The sequence below is a fragment of the Mus pahari genome, chromosome 13, assembly GCF_900095145.1.
Source record: "Mus pahari chromosome 13, PAHARI_EIJ_v1.1, whole genome shotgun sequence".
NCBI lineage: Eukaryota > Metazoa > Chordata > Mammalia > Rodentia > Muridae > Mus > Mus pahari.
The window spans coordinates 96516603-96531288 of NC_034602.1; the positions used below are offsets into that span (position 1 = coordinate 96516603).

At 42.6% G+C, this 14686-nt stretch overlaps 1 protein-coding gene across 3 annotated transcripts in view; it reads right to left on the minus strand.

The window, feature by feature from the left end:
- The window catches only part of Gak (cyclin G associated kinase), a 63497-nt gene that overhangs the window by 34986 nt on the left and 13825 nt on the right, over nt 1–14686 (minus strand). For all 3 annotated transcript variants that reach the window (XM_029544928.1, XM_021210177.2, XM_029544929.1), the window contains 6 exons: nt 12373–12498; nt 8277–8366; nt 5714–5849; nt 5209–5321; nt 3147–3234; nt 1658–1781 (listed from right to left, as the gene is read on the minus strand). In XM_029544928.1, the coding sequence (XP_029400788.1) occupies nt 1658–1781; nt 3147–3234; nt 5209–5321; nt 5714–5849; nt 8277–8366; nt 12373–12498 (677 nt within the window). The remainder of the gene's footprint in view (nt 1–1657; nt 1782–3146; nt 3235–5208; nt 5322–5713; nt 5850–8276; nt 8367–12372; nt 12499–14686) is intronic.

The following is a 14686-nucleotide window of genomic DNA, read 5'->3' on the forward strand; positions in this document are numbered from 1 at the left end:
GGCTGGCCTCGAACTCAGAAATCCACCTGCCTCTGCCTCCCAAGTGCTGGGATTAAAGGCGTGCGCCACCACACCCGGCTGAGTTGTTTCAGTTTTAAAGTTTATTATAGACTAATAGTTGTAAGAAAGAGGACCATGCCATTTGAGTTAGGCATGGAGGTCAGCAACATGGCAGACAAGCAGCCATATGGTGGGAAGTTGAGCCTTTGAGAAAGTGAAAAAAGCACAAAGTACTACAGAAAGCTTTGGAAAACATCCAAAAGTAGGAAAGAAGGAAAAGTTATGCCTAAGTCTATATTCAGAAAAGTGAGCAGACCCAAGAGAACCAAATGGTGACTTTGGAGTGACTGCCTCATTAGACCTTTTGCAATGTGGACTAAATAACTATTGGATTCTTGGTCTTTCTGTCATGAGACACTCATCATTGGACTATCTGGACTATAGCCTGTAAATCAATCTAATAAACCCCATATATAAATATATAATATATATTCTATCAGTTCTATTCCTTTAAAGAACCCTAATACAGAGATCATATCACATCATATTACAAAAGTTTGGACATGACTAGTGGTTTAAGCATATAGAAGGCACATGCATATGCATGTTTACATATCTGTATTTCCAAAATGTAGCACATTCATGTGCACTCCTCCATTGGCATAAGCACACATATACAACTGCTAAGGCTACAAACATAAAACCATCATCAACAAAAAAAAGGGAAGGATGTTTCACCAACCAAAGGAGTTTGGGGACCACAAATACTATAATCCAATGGTGCTTACTACAGCAGCAGACATCCTTGGGCAGTAGGAGTATCCATATTGACAGGAGCCAGTGAGATTGGCCGGGTATCTCAGTCACAATTCCCTCCAGAATTGCTGATAGAGCAATCTTCAACACAGTGCTTCAACTCACTACAGCTTTGGGGCCATTCATTTGAAGCACATATTCACACCCATGGTGGCTCAGGTCTGATAGTGACTGACTTCTAATAATGAGAATAGGCAGGAACTGCTCTGCAACTGCTTCATTTATTTGACACCAAAGAAAAAGAATAGTGCTATCATGACAGATACTGGCAGAGCTAAGGAGATCATGAGCTGATGATGTACAAAGCTAGTTCTGTATTGGGTCCTATGGACAGGGGTCTCAGACCTGTGATTGTTAGGTTTTCGGTTTTTTGTTTTTGTTTTTATTTTGTTTTTGTCAACTTGAAAGAAGCTGTAGTTATCTGTAAAGAGGAAAACTCAATTAAGGAAATGCCTCCATAAGACTAGCCTATGGGCAGGTGGTCCCGAGCTACATAAGAAAGCAGGTTGAGCAAGCCACAAAAAGAAAGTCAGTAAGCAGCATTTCTATATGGCCTCTGCTTTAGTTCCTACCTCCAGAGCTTTTTGCTTTGAGTTACTATCTTGGCTTCCCTTGATGACGATGAACTTAAACCTATAAGCCAAAGTAAGTCCACTCTTCTCTACACTGGCTTTGGTCAGTGTTTTATCTCAGCAACAGAAAACAAGCTAAGGCAAGGCTCCATGCTCAAGTCTATATTTGGCTCCACCCTAACAGAGAGTGATGATATAACACTACCTTGGGGAATCTCCACACAGGCAAAGAATAAGATAGGATAGTCCTCACACTTACTCATACTTACTTAGCCACAGACTGGATGACCTTGGAGGAAGTATCCTTGAGGTTGGTGAAGAGCCGTTCGGTCCCACCCCGCAGGATATCAAGAAACCCACCGTAGGGCTGGTCATACTCTGCCAGAGCCAAAACTACAGGAAAGAGCCACAGTAGGTCAAGAGTATGCCCCCAAGAAGCTTCACTGCTTCCCCTAACTTCCTCAAACCCACCAGTGAACTGTCTTTCCCATTAGCAGGTGCTAACCTGTTGTTTCCAGCCATTTCAGAAATCCAAAGAATGGCCAATGTAGGCAAAGAAGGCTATGTGAAAACACGTCAGACAAAGCTTCTACCTGGAACTGTACCAACTATGGAACATAATTTCAAGGTGGTAACTGCAGGACATGATACCCTTTCTAAAGTGAGTACAGGCGAAGCCCACAAAAGTGGACTCTGAGACCACAGAATGAGGCCCTCAAAGATTGTGGTGATAGAGCTAACACATGTTACTTAGGCTTTTAACAGCCCCACAATAAGCCCACATAGTGTGATGCAAAAGTAGACATCCCAGAACCAGCTCCTCATGATCCACAACTGTACCATACATGCTAGGCACACAGAGTAAGGACCTGAAGTACCAAGACAGTGGGGTAGCCAACCACAGGAGACAAGAGCCTTCTCTGTAGGAAGCAAAGATCCAGAGATGGACTCAAGCTAGCACTTGACATCTCATAAAAGGAAACTAAGAAATGGTTCGTTTCACAATCAGTCCATGAACATATTTCTGTTTCAGAATCCTCCTTTCCTTCATTGGTGCTCTCAAGGCAGCCAGTCTTCATGAGATAAAAGGACATTATTTTATGGCTTGGCTCTCTCAAACTAGCAGAAACAGTCCTCAACCCTTCCCACTGCACCCCAGCTCCTATGACCCATCTCTTCTCCTTCTCTCCTCCCAATAGACACCTCTAGTGTTCTGTGACCTTAAGGAATTATCTGCCTACCTTGTCTAATGTAGAGTTGTCCTTCATGCTCAATTTTTGGGACATACTCTAGAGTGGGAAGGTATCTTCCCTTAAGAAGGATTATTTCCATAAGTTTAGACTATGCAGATGTTCAGGACACAGTGTAGACTACAGAGGAGCTAGAGACCATGGTCAACCATGCCTGGAAGGCTTATCCCATTTTATCATAAATGGTAGGTGAGTTAATACTTGCTTTGAGAAGTGCTAATATAACTCCTATGGGACAGTGATAGCTGGTGGCTGCAGGCTAGTCTGTCCTGATCTTGCCTTAAGAACCCTTTGGTTGATCTGAGTGAAAATACCCTGTCAAATTCTGCATTCTATCCTGAGTATATAACTCAAAAGATCTGAGTACCACAGAATGGTAGAGCCAATACCAGATAAAAACCCCACAGGAACAAGGTTTTGATACCTGCTCTGATGCATATTGAGTACCTAGTAAATAATAGTAGATAGCCTTGTAGGGAAAGTACAGTGGGTAGGTTGGGGCACTTACCTCCACTGCTGTTCATGGGGCCCCCGAAAGGTGGTTGTGCTGCTCGGGAAGGCCCTGAGTTCCCATAGCCACCATTCTGCTCCAGCAGCTATAAGATTCAAAAGCATGGCAACAGCTTCATACAAAAACCAAAGCTAGTTTACAACTGAACTTAGCATTGTGCCCTCGGCTGATAAGCAATAAGCTAAATGGGCAAACCTCTATCTGCTTTACTCTAACATGCAAGGCAAGTAAGCTCTCAGACAAGACTAGGCAAGACTAGAAATAAAACAAATAAAACAACATTCAGGGTTCAGAGTAACCTAAGGAGTAATCATTACTTAAATGTTCACACCCTTATCCTTATGAAGACATATCCAAACCTTTATGGACATAGAATCTGTTCTTCATATTCATTTCCTCCCATTCTACCATCTTGAGCAAATGTATCAGGTGTGCAGCCCAGAACCCTAACACCTATGGTTCTAGTGCTGTGTGGGCTCCTCCAACAACTCCTTGGACCAAGCCTGCATTATTCTTTGAACTCAACCCACAGTGCATATTGTCTAAGGAGCTGGTTAGCCCAGAAAACATGTTCACAGGTTCCATAAACACTACAATCATAAAACTCTTGGTGTCTTCACTAGCCAGCAGCACTTCTTCTCTGACATCCTATGAAGGACAAGGCCCTCAGTTCTGTTTCCTACCTTCCTGTGGTCTCCAAGACAGCTAGCAAACACTTTGGTAAAAGCCCAAAGGTAACAGACAAGGCCCCAGGCAGCCCTGCCATAAAGCAACCCCCAACCCCAAATGCCTTTATCTTGCTGACCCATTACCATCAACCAGATCTCCAAAGAAAATTTTCAAAAGCATCCCTATCATCTACCTGCCGTCTTCAGAACACCTGAATTCTTAAAATATATCCTGTTCCTCGTTTTGGGATTTCCCTAATGTCAACAGAAAGGATCTTATCAGCAGGTTTCCCTAAAGGAATCACAGACCTCTTCTACCCACTGCTTCTGAAGATCCCTATGCACGGATGAGGACTCAGATCAGTATCTCTAAAACGTCTTTCTTCTGCATTCTACCCTTACCCTTCAGCAGCACAGACATTAGTCACCCTCCTAACGCGTCCAACATCAACAGCCCTTAGGAAGTTCTGCTTTCAGGGGTGAAAAGACCAACAAATAGGAAGCAGACAAAACTAGAACCAGACATCCAGTCTCTGCAGATTGATTCAGAGAAGGCTTCACGTCAGGAATTACCCAGAAGGTAGGACAGCAGAATCTGGCCTGAGCCATGAGCTATCAGAGCAAAATGAATATGAATGTTGGACTCCAAGACATGCTCAGAAACTTGCCTGGGCCCTGAAGGTAGGGGCTAGACTTATGGCTGCTTTAAGAAGTATTCCTGGGGCTGGAGAGATGGCTCAGTGGTTAAAAGCACTAGCTGCCTTTCCAGAGGTCCTGAGTTCAATTCCCAGCAACCACATGGTGGCTCACAACCATCTGTAATGGGATCTGACACCCTCATCTGGTGTGTCTGAAGACAGCTACAGTATACTCACAATACATAAAATAAATCTTTAAAAAAAAAAAGTATTTTTGGCCACAATGCTTTCTTGGACTTCCTGTTTTTCCCAAATACATACAACCATAGGGCTCCTCAGTCCACAGCCCATGAGGCAGAGTACTGTCAGCAACTGTGTGCACTGGATCTGTGTTGAGCCTGTGGATGAATGCAACCACGAAGCCATGGTTGGTTCAAAACTGTGAGACCCTCAAAACTGTGAGATGTATGTAAATAGTAACAATCATCATCTGAACCAGAAAACAAACCAAACAAAACAAAAACTAGAGCAGATAGTATGACAGAGTAACCCTTTTGGCTTATCTGGGTGAGCTTGTCCAGAGTTCAAGACCACCTGAGCCAGGACCCACAGGAGTGCTTGGTGTGGTAGCCCTGAGCCTGTGAGGATCTGTGACTTCAATTAGACCAGATGAAGGCATTGCAGGCTAATGCCAAGAAATCATAGCACCTTAAGTGCCTAGGCATGAATAGTATAACCTCATGATGTCCTCACCTCTGTGATGGGAGCTTTGGGGTTCACATTCCTGGCTGCTGCAATTTCCTGCAGTTGTCGGACCACTTCAGCAATGGACAGCCTTTCCTCTGGGTTGACCTTTAGCATGGCACCTATGGCAAAACAGAAGTATAAGATAGTCTCTTATCACCTACAGCTGTGGGACTAGGCTGGACAGCACCTCCTGCTATTGCAGAAGTTTCAGAACAAAGATCACACTTTATCCACAGTGCTGACTTCAGAAGCAAAGGAGAGAATGAAAAGAGTGATGACCAGAGAAATTAAACATGTCTATCAGAAGTAGCCACTCAGAATACCATAAGCTTATCAAGAGGCTGGGCAAGTGGGCAACTCTATGAAAAAGCACCCATTAGAATGCTATCAGAACAGCAACGATAAGAGGCAAATGTGGACCTGCATAACCAATGGGTGAGCAGCACCTAAAACCCAACAGGGAAGTTCATCTCAAGTTTCTGCATCAAGCAAATTCATAACAGGAACTTACGAATAAGGTCATGGAAGACTGTGTAACGAGTGTCATTCACAGGAATGGAATACTTCCCATTGACTATCCGAAGTTTTGCTCCATCCTCAAAAGGATGCTGCCGGAAACACAGCAGGTATAAGATACAGCCCAGTGCCTGTTGGGGTAAGAGATGAGAGAAAGGTAAGAAACAGGGTAAAGACTGAATGAGAAAATACAAAGGGAACAGAGGCTGACTGCTGAGAGTGGGGAGGAACTGTTCAAGGAAAAAAGGGCACAGGCTCAACAGGGACCAGTAGGGAAGGAGGGACCCAAAAGACAAGGTCACCAGCAGAGGGGTATAAAAGAGCTGCCCCTTCTTAGTGACCCTTAAAGGGCACCAATCAGGCTGTTGTCCTTTGTTGGTTATAACTTAAAAAAAATGCCAATCTAGGGCCTTGAGAGGTAGTTGAATGGTTAAGAGTACATACTGTTCTTCCAGAACCCAAGTTTGGCTCCCTGCACCCATGTTTGGCTCTCACAACCACCTGTAACTCCAGTTCAAACGAGATTTAATGCCTCTGGCCTCCTTGGGCACCAGCATATACCTACCCACAGGCACATACATAGACATAATTTAAAATTTTAAAAGTCAACCTGGCAAGATGGACCAGTGACAGCAATTCCTTCCATGGGAAGCTTCCCACCTCCTCCAACATAAAGAACTTTCTAGGTCACAGCAATAAATCCTATGCGATTGCTATTCAAATCAGAAGACTCCCTTCAAAACTATACAGTTCCTACTCAAAAACGGATTTGTAGATGGGTAAGCACCCTGAGGACCATACCACATTAAGGGCATAGCAGACACTGATGATGAGCTCCATGCAGAAAATTCAGCTTCTTACTGGGTAGTGTGAAGGGCATGGAGGCAAACTGGGAATTTCCACAGGACTATTTGCCACACCCACCAATGTGAACAGGGGGTACCGAGGGATTGGGATTTTATACAAAGGCAATAGCATTTTACAGAATACCTAGATGAACCTAGATGTGTCGATTGTGTGCTGAGAATACTCTAGGTTGGATCAAAAACCTAATGACGATGTATCTTCATTAATGAGGTTAGCACTGGTCCCTATAAACTTCAAATGTATAAATCTTTGACAGTGTCTGGGTAGCTGATGTCCCTGTCCCTAAGAAAATGATGGCTCTGATCAAAACAAGGAAGGCCCAATGTAAAGCAGGCATCATGTGTGAAATAATATTTTTGGTATTATCCTATTTTCTACCATGTAAGTCCTAAAATCCTTGGAATTTTCTAAGTAATTGCTGGCCATTTATATGTATCTTCATGATGGGGCAGGTCAAGAGAAAGACAAAATTGGGATCAGAGGCCTCAACCTCTGGAAGGGCAGAGGAAATGACAGTTAAGCTGATTGCCCTGACCAATGTTGTACTCAATCATGAGGTCTCCATAAAACACAAGTACCAAGATTCTCCTGAACTCTTAAGACAGCTGAGCAGATACAGGATCTCAGAAGGTAGTATACCTTGGTAGAGTAGTGAGGCTCTCATCTGGTCTCCTACAGGCTCTATGAATCCTTCCATCATATCAGTTATAATATCATTTACAATAAAGTAGTAAATAACTCATAATTGTGTCCCTAAGTTTTATGAGCTATTCTAGGAAGTTAAGCAAGACACAGGAGGGGTTTGTGGGAAGCTAGGCTCGTAGTCAGTCAGTTAGAAGCACAGGCAAAACAAGCTGTGACTGCTACAGAAGGGGTGGACATGGGCATGCTGGACTAAGCTTCAACCTGTGGTGGCAATGACACCACATCTGGCAAATAGATGCATCAACTTATTAGCAATGGCTTGGGCTAAGAATGCTCCTGGGGTGTTCTCTTGGGATCTGACTGCTTACTGTCCATGGAGACAAACCTTCTGAGGTCATATAGGTCTCTGGTGTCAACTGTACTGGTGTGAAAGGAAAGTGGATACCTGTGCCAGATGAGGCTATAGTCCCAGAGAGAGTATTACATATCCTTTCAGAGACATCCTTGGGTCTGGAACTAAGGACTTCAGAAGTAAAACAGGAACAGAAATTGTCTGTGTTGCCATATGATATCCGTGCAGACTCAAAGTCATTTTACTCTAACTGCTCTGTTTTTATTTATTTTATTTTATTTTTTTAAGATTTATTAACTTATGTGTATGACTATTTTGCTTTAAGTATGTCTGTGCACCATGTGCATACCTTGTGCCCTGGAAGTCAGAAGAGGGAATTAGAACACTTGGAACTGGAGTTATAGATGATTTGTGAGCACTGGGACTTGAACCTGGGTCCTTTGCAAGAGCACCAAGTTTTTATAACCACTAAGAGGTTCTTTACCTCTCTGTCTCCCCTCCAATTGCTCTGTTAATTCACCTCTTCTAGAAGCAGTCACAAGAAATACTTGAGAAAATGAAGGTGAAGAGCAGGGAGAAAAGAGAAGGAAGCTCATAAGACATGAGGGCCTACGACAGACAAGCTGGAGGCTTCTGCAGCTCCTGAAATGATCTACCTGACCAGACACCCACAGGAGAAGCACTTAGGTCTCACCCAGATGTCCTGTTTTTCGCCAATGGGGAAGTTGGAATACAGGTCTACAATTTCTGGTGTTCTGTACATGGGTGTGGTGTTTCTTGTGATCTGAAGAAAACACAAATATTTCAAAGTAAGTTACACATAGCATTATTTTTTGTTTTACACAAGAAGCCCTACAACTTTCTAAGCTCTCTACTAAAGGCTAGCAGCAGTGACTTTTCCTCCCACTGTGTTCTGGAGGGACCTTTGCTCACTCACCTGGTCACACGATGCTGCACCACCATGTTCCTTACGGAGGTAATCTACATGTTCACACAGGATTAATGAAAAGAATCAAGCCAAAATATTCACCCACTGGGCTATTTTATGTCTTCAAGGGAAACATGTTGTGCCTGGCATGAGAAGTCTACTTCAAAGTGACCAAAGAGGCAAGCTTAAATAAGGGACACTATTCTAATGAGCAAATACAGGTATTGTACCAGAAGAAGCTTCTAGATGAGTTCTACTGGGAGAAATAAGTCTGTATAACCCAAGAATAATGGAATCTGTCAACTGGTCATGTTTAAAAACTGAGAGACAGGAGCAAGAGGTCAGTCAGTAAAGAGCTTTGTTGTACAAAAATCAGGACCTGAATTTGATCCCTAGAACACACATTAAAGAAAAAGCTGGTATGGTGGCAAGGACTTGTAGTCCCAGTATCTAGGAAGATAGAGACAGACAGATCTCTGGGGCTTGCTGGCCATCCAGCTTAACCTAATCATTGAGTTCTAGGCCAGTGAAACCTTGTCTCAAAGAACAAGGTAGATGGCTCCTAAGGATAACTCCTGAACTTGTCCTATATATGTGTATATACATACAAAACTGAGACCTGCTAGGTACCCCAGAAATACACTCACGTGGGAAATTAACAGCAGACTCATATACCAACCTTCAGACTATGATTCAAACAAGAGTAAGTCAACATGCCTTGCACACTGCAGAAAGACAGGCACCAAGGCCTCAGACAGGCAATGGCTTCTTATTCAGTGGAAGATGTAAGCCACTAGAAAGCCAACATGAGAGGCCTCTCTAAGGATGACAAGGAAATCTATGCAAGATACAATTCCAACCAAAGCCTGCAGGAAAGTATAAAACAGTATGAATTCAAGAGACAGAATGAGATCAGATGAAGAATGGACCAAAGGTCAGGCTAGAGGCAATGTGGAGTGTGACCAACAACGGGCCAACACCAAGCCATATACTATGACCATATACTATAGCATGTGAGACGTACTTTCATTAAAAAGTTGATTTGCATATACTTTAAGGCACTGACACTTCAATCCAGCAAGCTCATTCCCTCCCGGGTGTCCACTCTGTAGAACCATCTGATACAAGGACACAAGATGTTTGTTCATGCAAACCTATTAATGCCTATAACACATTGAAAACAGCATATGCGACAGATACATAGATGACGGTACATACTGGGAATGCAAACAGCTACAGAAACTGAGTAAACTGAATGAACTAAGGCAGAGTCCAGGAATCAGGAAAATAAACAAGATCCCAAAAAGGGCTCAACAGGGTCAAAAGGGAATGCAAGCTTTGCCCACTCTGGATTAAAAGGGTTAGGAGGGAAAATACTAAATAAAGGAGGCTAAGACTGCTGTTGTGAAAAGAGGCATATGATGATTGCTCTGGAAATTCTATTAAGTAAACTCCAATATACTTCAAATGAGTAAGGACCACACTGAAGAGAAAGCTGTACCAGGAATGTCTGAACACTATGTCTATTCAGCACACAGGACTTGGGAACAGAAGAAATCAAACTAACCCCAAACTTCCAGTAGATTCTTTGGTGAATGATCCCAAGGCTGACCAGGAAACAGACTCTGGGGTAGAAGCGCTGTACAGATCTGTAGTCACTACTCTTAAGAATAGATGTGTGCTCATCTGCACAGCAACATGCATGGAACAAGTGAGTTCATCTACTTAGAAGGCTTAGACACAAAGGCTCAACACTGATCAGCACATGTGATCAGACCAGAGTCTCATTCCAAGGAAGCAATGCTTCTGAAACAGATCCTGATCCCAGGGCTAGGGCATGGTAGGCACATGCTCACCTAAAACCTCCTGTATCATAAAAATACAAGTGCTCCAAAATGATGGCGTATCAGTCCGCTTTCCATTGCTAATAATGTAATATTGAAGACTGTGTAAACTGAGAGAAAGGAGGTTTGTTTTGGTTAATAATTCTGGTCAAGAGCCAATATATAATGGCAGTCTTTTTTTTTCTGGCAGTATCCCAAGGCAGTTCAGGGACCAACCACATAGGTATGATGTACATGTGTCTTTTGGTCTCTCTTTTTTTGGAAAGCCACCAAAATTCAAACACTGGGCTCCATCCTGATGACCTTATCTAATCCTAATCCTTTCTAGAAGGGTCAATTTCTAAACATCATAACTGATGTAAGTAAGATTCCACACTATGAATACTTCATAATGAGGATTAAGCTAAGAGTAAGTTTGGAGAAAACAAATCACATTAAAACCATACCAGACAGTAAATGTCAAAAGAATCCAAGAGCCTTGTGAAGCAAATCTGGGACATTTTCCCACCAAAATAAAGACATATTGAATCATGATCATGGGAAAAGTGGTATTTAAGTNCTTATAAATAACAAATACATGAGCAGGTTCTGGGGCTCCCACTTCAGTGATGGGCAGAGTACTACAGCCAGTAGCAGATAGCAAAGATGGGTTATAAAGAATCATCACCACTGAAGCAGACTTTCAGCACACCAGAAGCTAGGAGGAATGAGCCAAGGTCTACACACAACAGATAGGCATAATGAAGGGAATGCAGGACTATATCCATACATCATAGTTAGGCAGGACACTGGAAAAGGATAACTGAGCAAAAGAACTGGACTGCACTGAGGATCCAAATAAACACTCACCGGAATGGTTTCTACCATAGTGGTGATGGCTGATAACTCTGACACACTGAAACTGAATCATACACAATGGACTGCGAAGTGGGACAAACACTGCACAGCAAGGGCAGTCTTCTTAGCTCTGTCCAGTATTCCTCATAGGCTTCACACTCTAACAGTGGTTGAGAATGAAACCTCACATAGAACTCAGCAGGATCTTTGCCAATGTGAGGACCCACTTGGTTTAAAAAGCATGGCTCTGATGTGAGACCTCCAAGCAGCTCAGAAACCCTACCTTTAATAAGTTCTGTATCATGCTAAGCAATAAATATAAATGTCCCTGACAGGCATTATACCAAAGTAGCTTTGCCTTTTCCTTTGCAGCAGCAGCCCTTGGAAGCAAGTACCCCCCGCCCCCCAAAAAGGCAATCTGGCAGCACCTGATGGGCTTGGAATATAAGGCCAACATTTCAGAATCTGTAGCAAGAGTGTCCCCTTACCATCCTTTACCTATATTTACACTTTAGGACCTCTCTGCTGAGCACTGCTCTGTATTCGTGTAAGTTCTATGAAAGGCCAGCCACCGTGGAATTATATACACACTTTGAGGATACAGACTCTCTGCAAGGACAGAAGCCATGTGAACTAAGTTGTGGGCCTCTCAATAAAAAAATATTTCTAAATAATTCTTTTATACTAGGGATTGAATCTACGAACTTGCCCATGCTAAGCAAGTATTCTATGAGCCCTCTAAATGAGCTTTGTTTTGTTTTGTTCCAAATTGCTGTTTAGAATGACAGACAAGTTCTGGAGATGGCTGTACAATAATGTGAAAATCTTAATGCTACTGAAATCTAACTTGAAATGTTAAAATAAAATCTGTTGTACATATTTAAATCAATAAAAATAATTCTAAGAAATTAAAAGGGTGAATTCATTTAAAGGCCAGTTGATAAGAGGAACATGAGAGGAAATGGCTTCTACAGTCTGTTTAATTCTGTGGCCACAAACAAGCAGGGTACATCCAGGAAGAGGCGATGCTTCCAGGATACAGTACCAGGGAGTCCGTTAAGAATATTTATAAAGCCAGACTCAGGCTTGTACCTGAAGACTCAGATGCAATATAAAGAACATGAGAGAGGAAGGAACTGAGAACTACTTTCTAAGAGTACAGACTCAAACGCACACCTCACCTCTTCCTCCACCATTGCTCGCTTCTGGGCACTCCAGCTGTAGTCCGGATAATGGGAGATGGTTGTGGCACTGCCAAAGTCACACAGCTTAATGGTCCCCTGGTTACTAAGCAGTAAGTTTTCAACCTGAAAAATTCCAAAGGGTGGTTCTATGAACTTCATGTGTACATGGAGCCTAAACCTCAGCAAAGACAAACAGGAATATTAGTCATGGTCAGTTCCTTATCAGAAAAACCCTCTGCACCAAGGACCAGACTGCTGGTTGCTAGGAGATACTATAACATTGTTTTGAAGTTAAAACCACCCACCAAGCAAACATAACAATGAGAGACAATGAACCTTCAGAAAAGTCAAAAGACAAAAGAATAAAATACACTACTTATATCCACATTCATGATACTATGAATTTAGTAATAAATCTAACAATGATGGATAAAAGACTTCCTGTCCAGAATGTCTTAAAATGACTGAGGTTTTTGTTTGTTTAAAATTGTTTTTAAAGACAGGGTTTTACTATGTAGCCTTGGTTGGCCAGGAACTATGTACATCAGGCTGGCCCTGAACTCACAAAGATCTACCTGCCTATTTCCCAAATGCTGAGATTAAAGGCATGCACCACCACACCCAGCCAAATTTTAAATCCATGAGTCATAAAATCACATGCCATCCCAATTCCAGTGCATAGCTTTTCTGGCATCCTGCTCCTCCTTCTAGGTACATTAAGCATCTGTGCTTTCGTCATCTGCATCACAGTAAAGTGTCCCAACACAGGTCAGCAGCCAGCCAGTTATCATTCCTAATCTACCACTCTTCTGCAAGTCTATCAACTATGCTGAAGAGTCATAGCAATTCTAATAAAATTCAGAGTTTTAGGGAAGTAGGAACCTGCAGAATGAAAATGCAAACAAACCATATCTACTTGTAAGATCTGTCAAGGTTGAAGTGTCTTTAATATCACAAGCTGGCAAAGGGTGGAAGTAAGGGAGCTAGTGTGTCTCAAGAATACCCAGGATTAGATGCCAGTACCCTCTAATCACAGAGGACATTTGTTCCATAGACAAGCCAGATGGGACTGTCCTCAGAACACAGGCCAACACAGTCAGCTACAAATAAGAGAAGTAAAATAGATGTGCCATGTTGTCCACAGCAAAAAGATATGTAAGAAAAAAGTCCCATAATGTATATTCCATCAGATGAGGCTATACAAAAACACAGATGTATCTAAACATAACACTGAACAACAACAACAAAAAAAACTCAAAACAACAACAACAATAAAAAACAGGCACAGAGATACATTCAAATGATACCCACCACCACAGAAAACAAATTGTGAGTATCAACAAAACCAAGAACACAATAAGGAAAGCAGGCAGTGGCTCCTGCACAAGTAAGATATGCCAGACAAGAGGTGCATACACACACTGGAGTACCTGTTTCATAGCCAGAGGTTGCTAGCTAGCCCTTGGAGCTCCTAATGGAGGAGGCTATAGGCATCACCTATACAAACACACCTCACTGGGCAAGTGACTGGTTCTCCATTAAATTTATTCTTTACATTCTTTTTTCCTAACACACATTCACCACCACTACCAACAATAACATCACACTGTTTGCAAGTTTAAATAAGTAAATATATATGTATTTTGTATGCACTTATTTTGTGTAAAGGGATGCATGTATGCTACAGCATTTGTGTGGAGGTCAGAGAACAACCTTTGAGAGCCAGTTCTCTCTTTTCACCACGTAGAGCCTGGGAATCGAAGTTGTCAGGTGTGGTGGTATGAGTAAGAATGGTCCCCACTGGCTCATATAGTTGACAGCTTGGCCCCTGGTTGGTGGAACTGTTTTGGGAAGGGTAGGAAGTGTGGTCTTGTTGAAGGAAGTGTGTCAAAGGTTTCAAAGGCCTATGTTATTCCCAGTCACTTCCCCTAGCCCCACCTATGCCTCCAACTTGAGGATCAGGATGTTAAGTAAGCTCTTAGCTACTGTTCCAGCACTATGTCTGCCTGCCTGCCTGCCTGCCTGCCTGTTGTCATGCTCCCCATCATGATGGTCACCCTCTGAAATACTAAGCAACCTTTCCAATTGAATGCTTTCTTTTTGGCCATGGTGTCTCTTCACAGCAATAGAAAAGTAACTAAGGCATCAGGCTTAGTAGGAAATGTTTTCACCTGCTAAGCCTCACAAATCTAGTCTCAAAAAATTAAAAAGTCAACCCCGGGCTGGTGAGATGGCTCAGTGGGTAAGAGCACCCGACTGCTCTTCCGAAGGTCCGGAGTTCAAATCCCAGCAACCACATGGTGGCTCATAA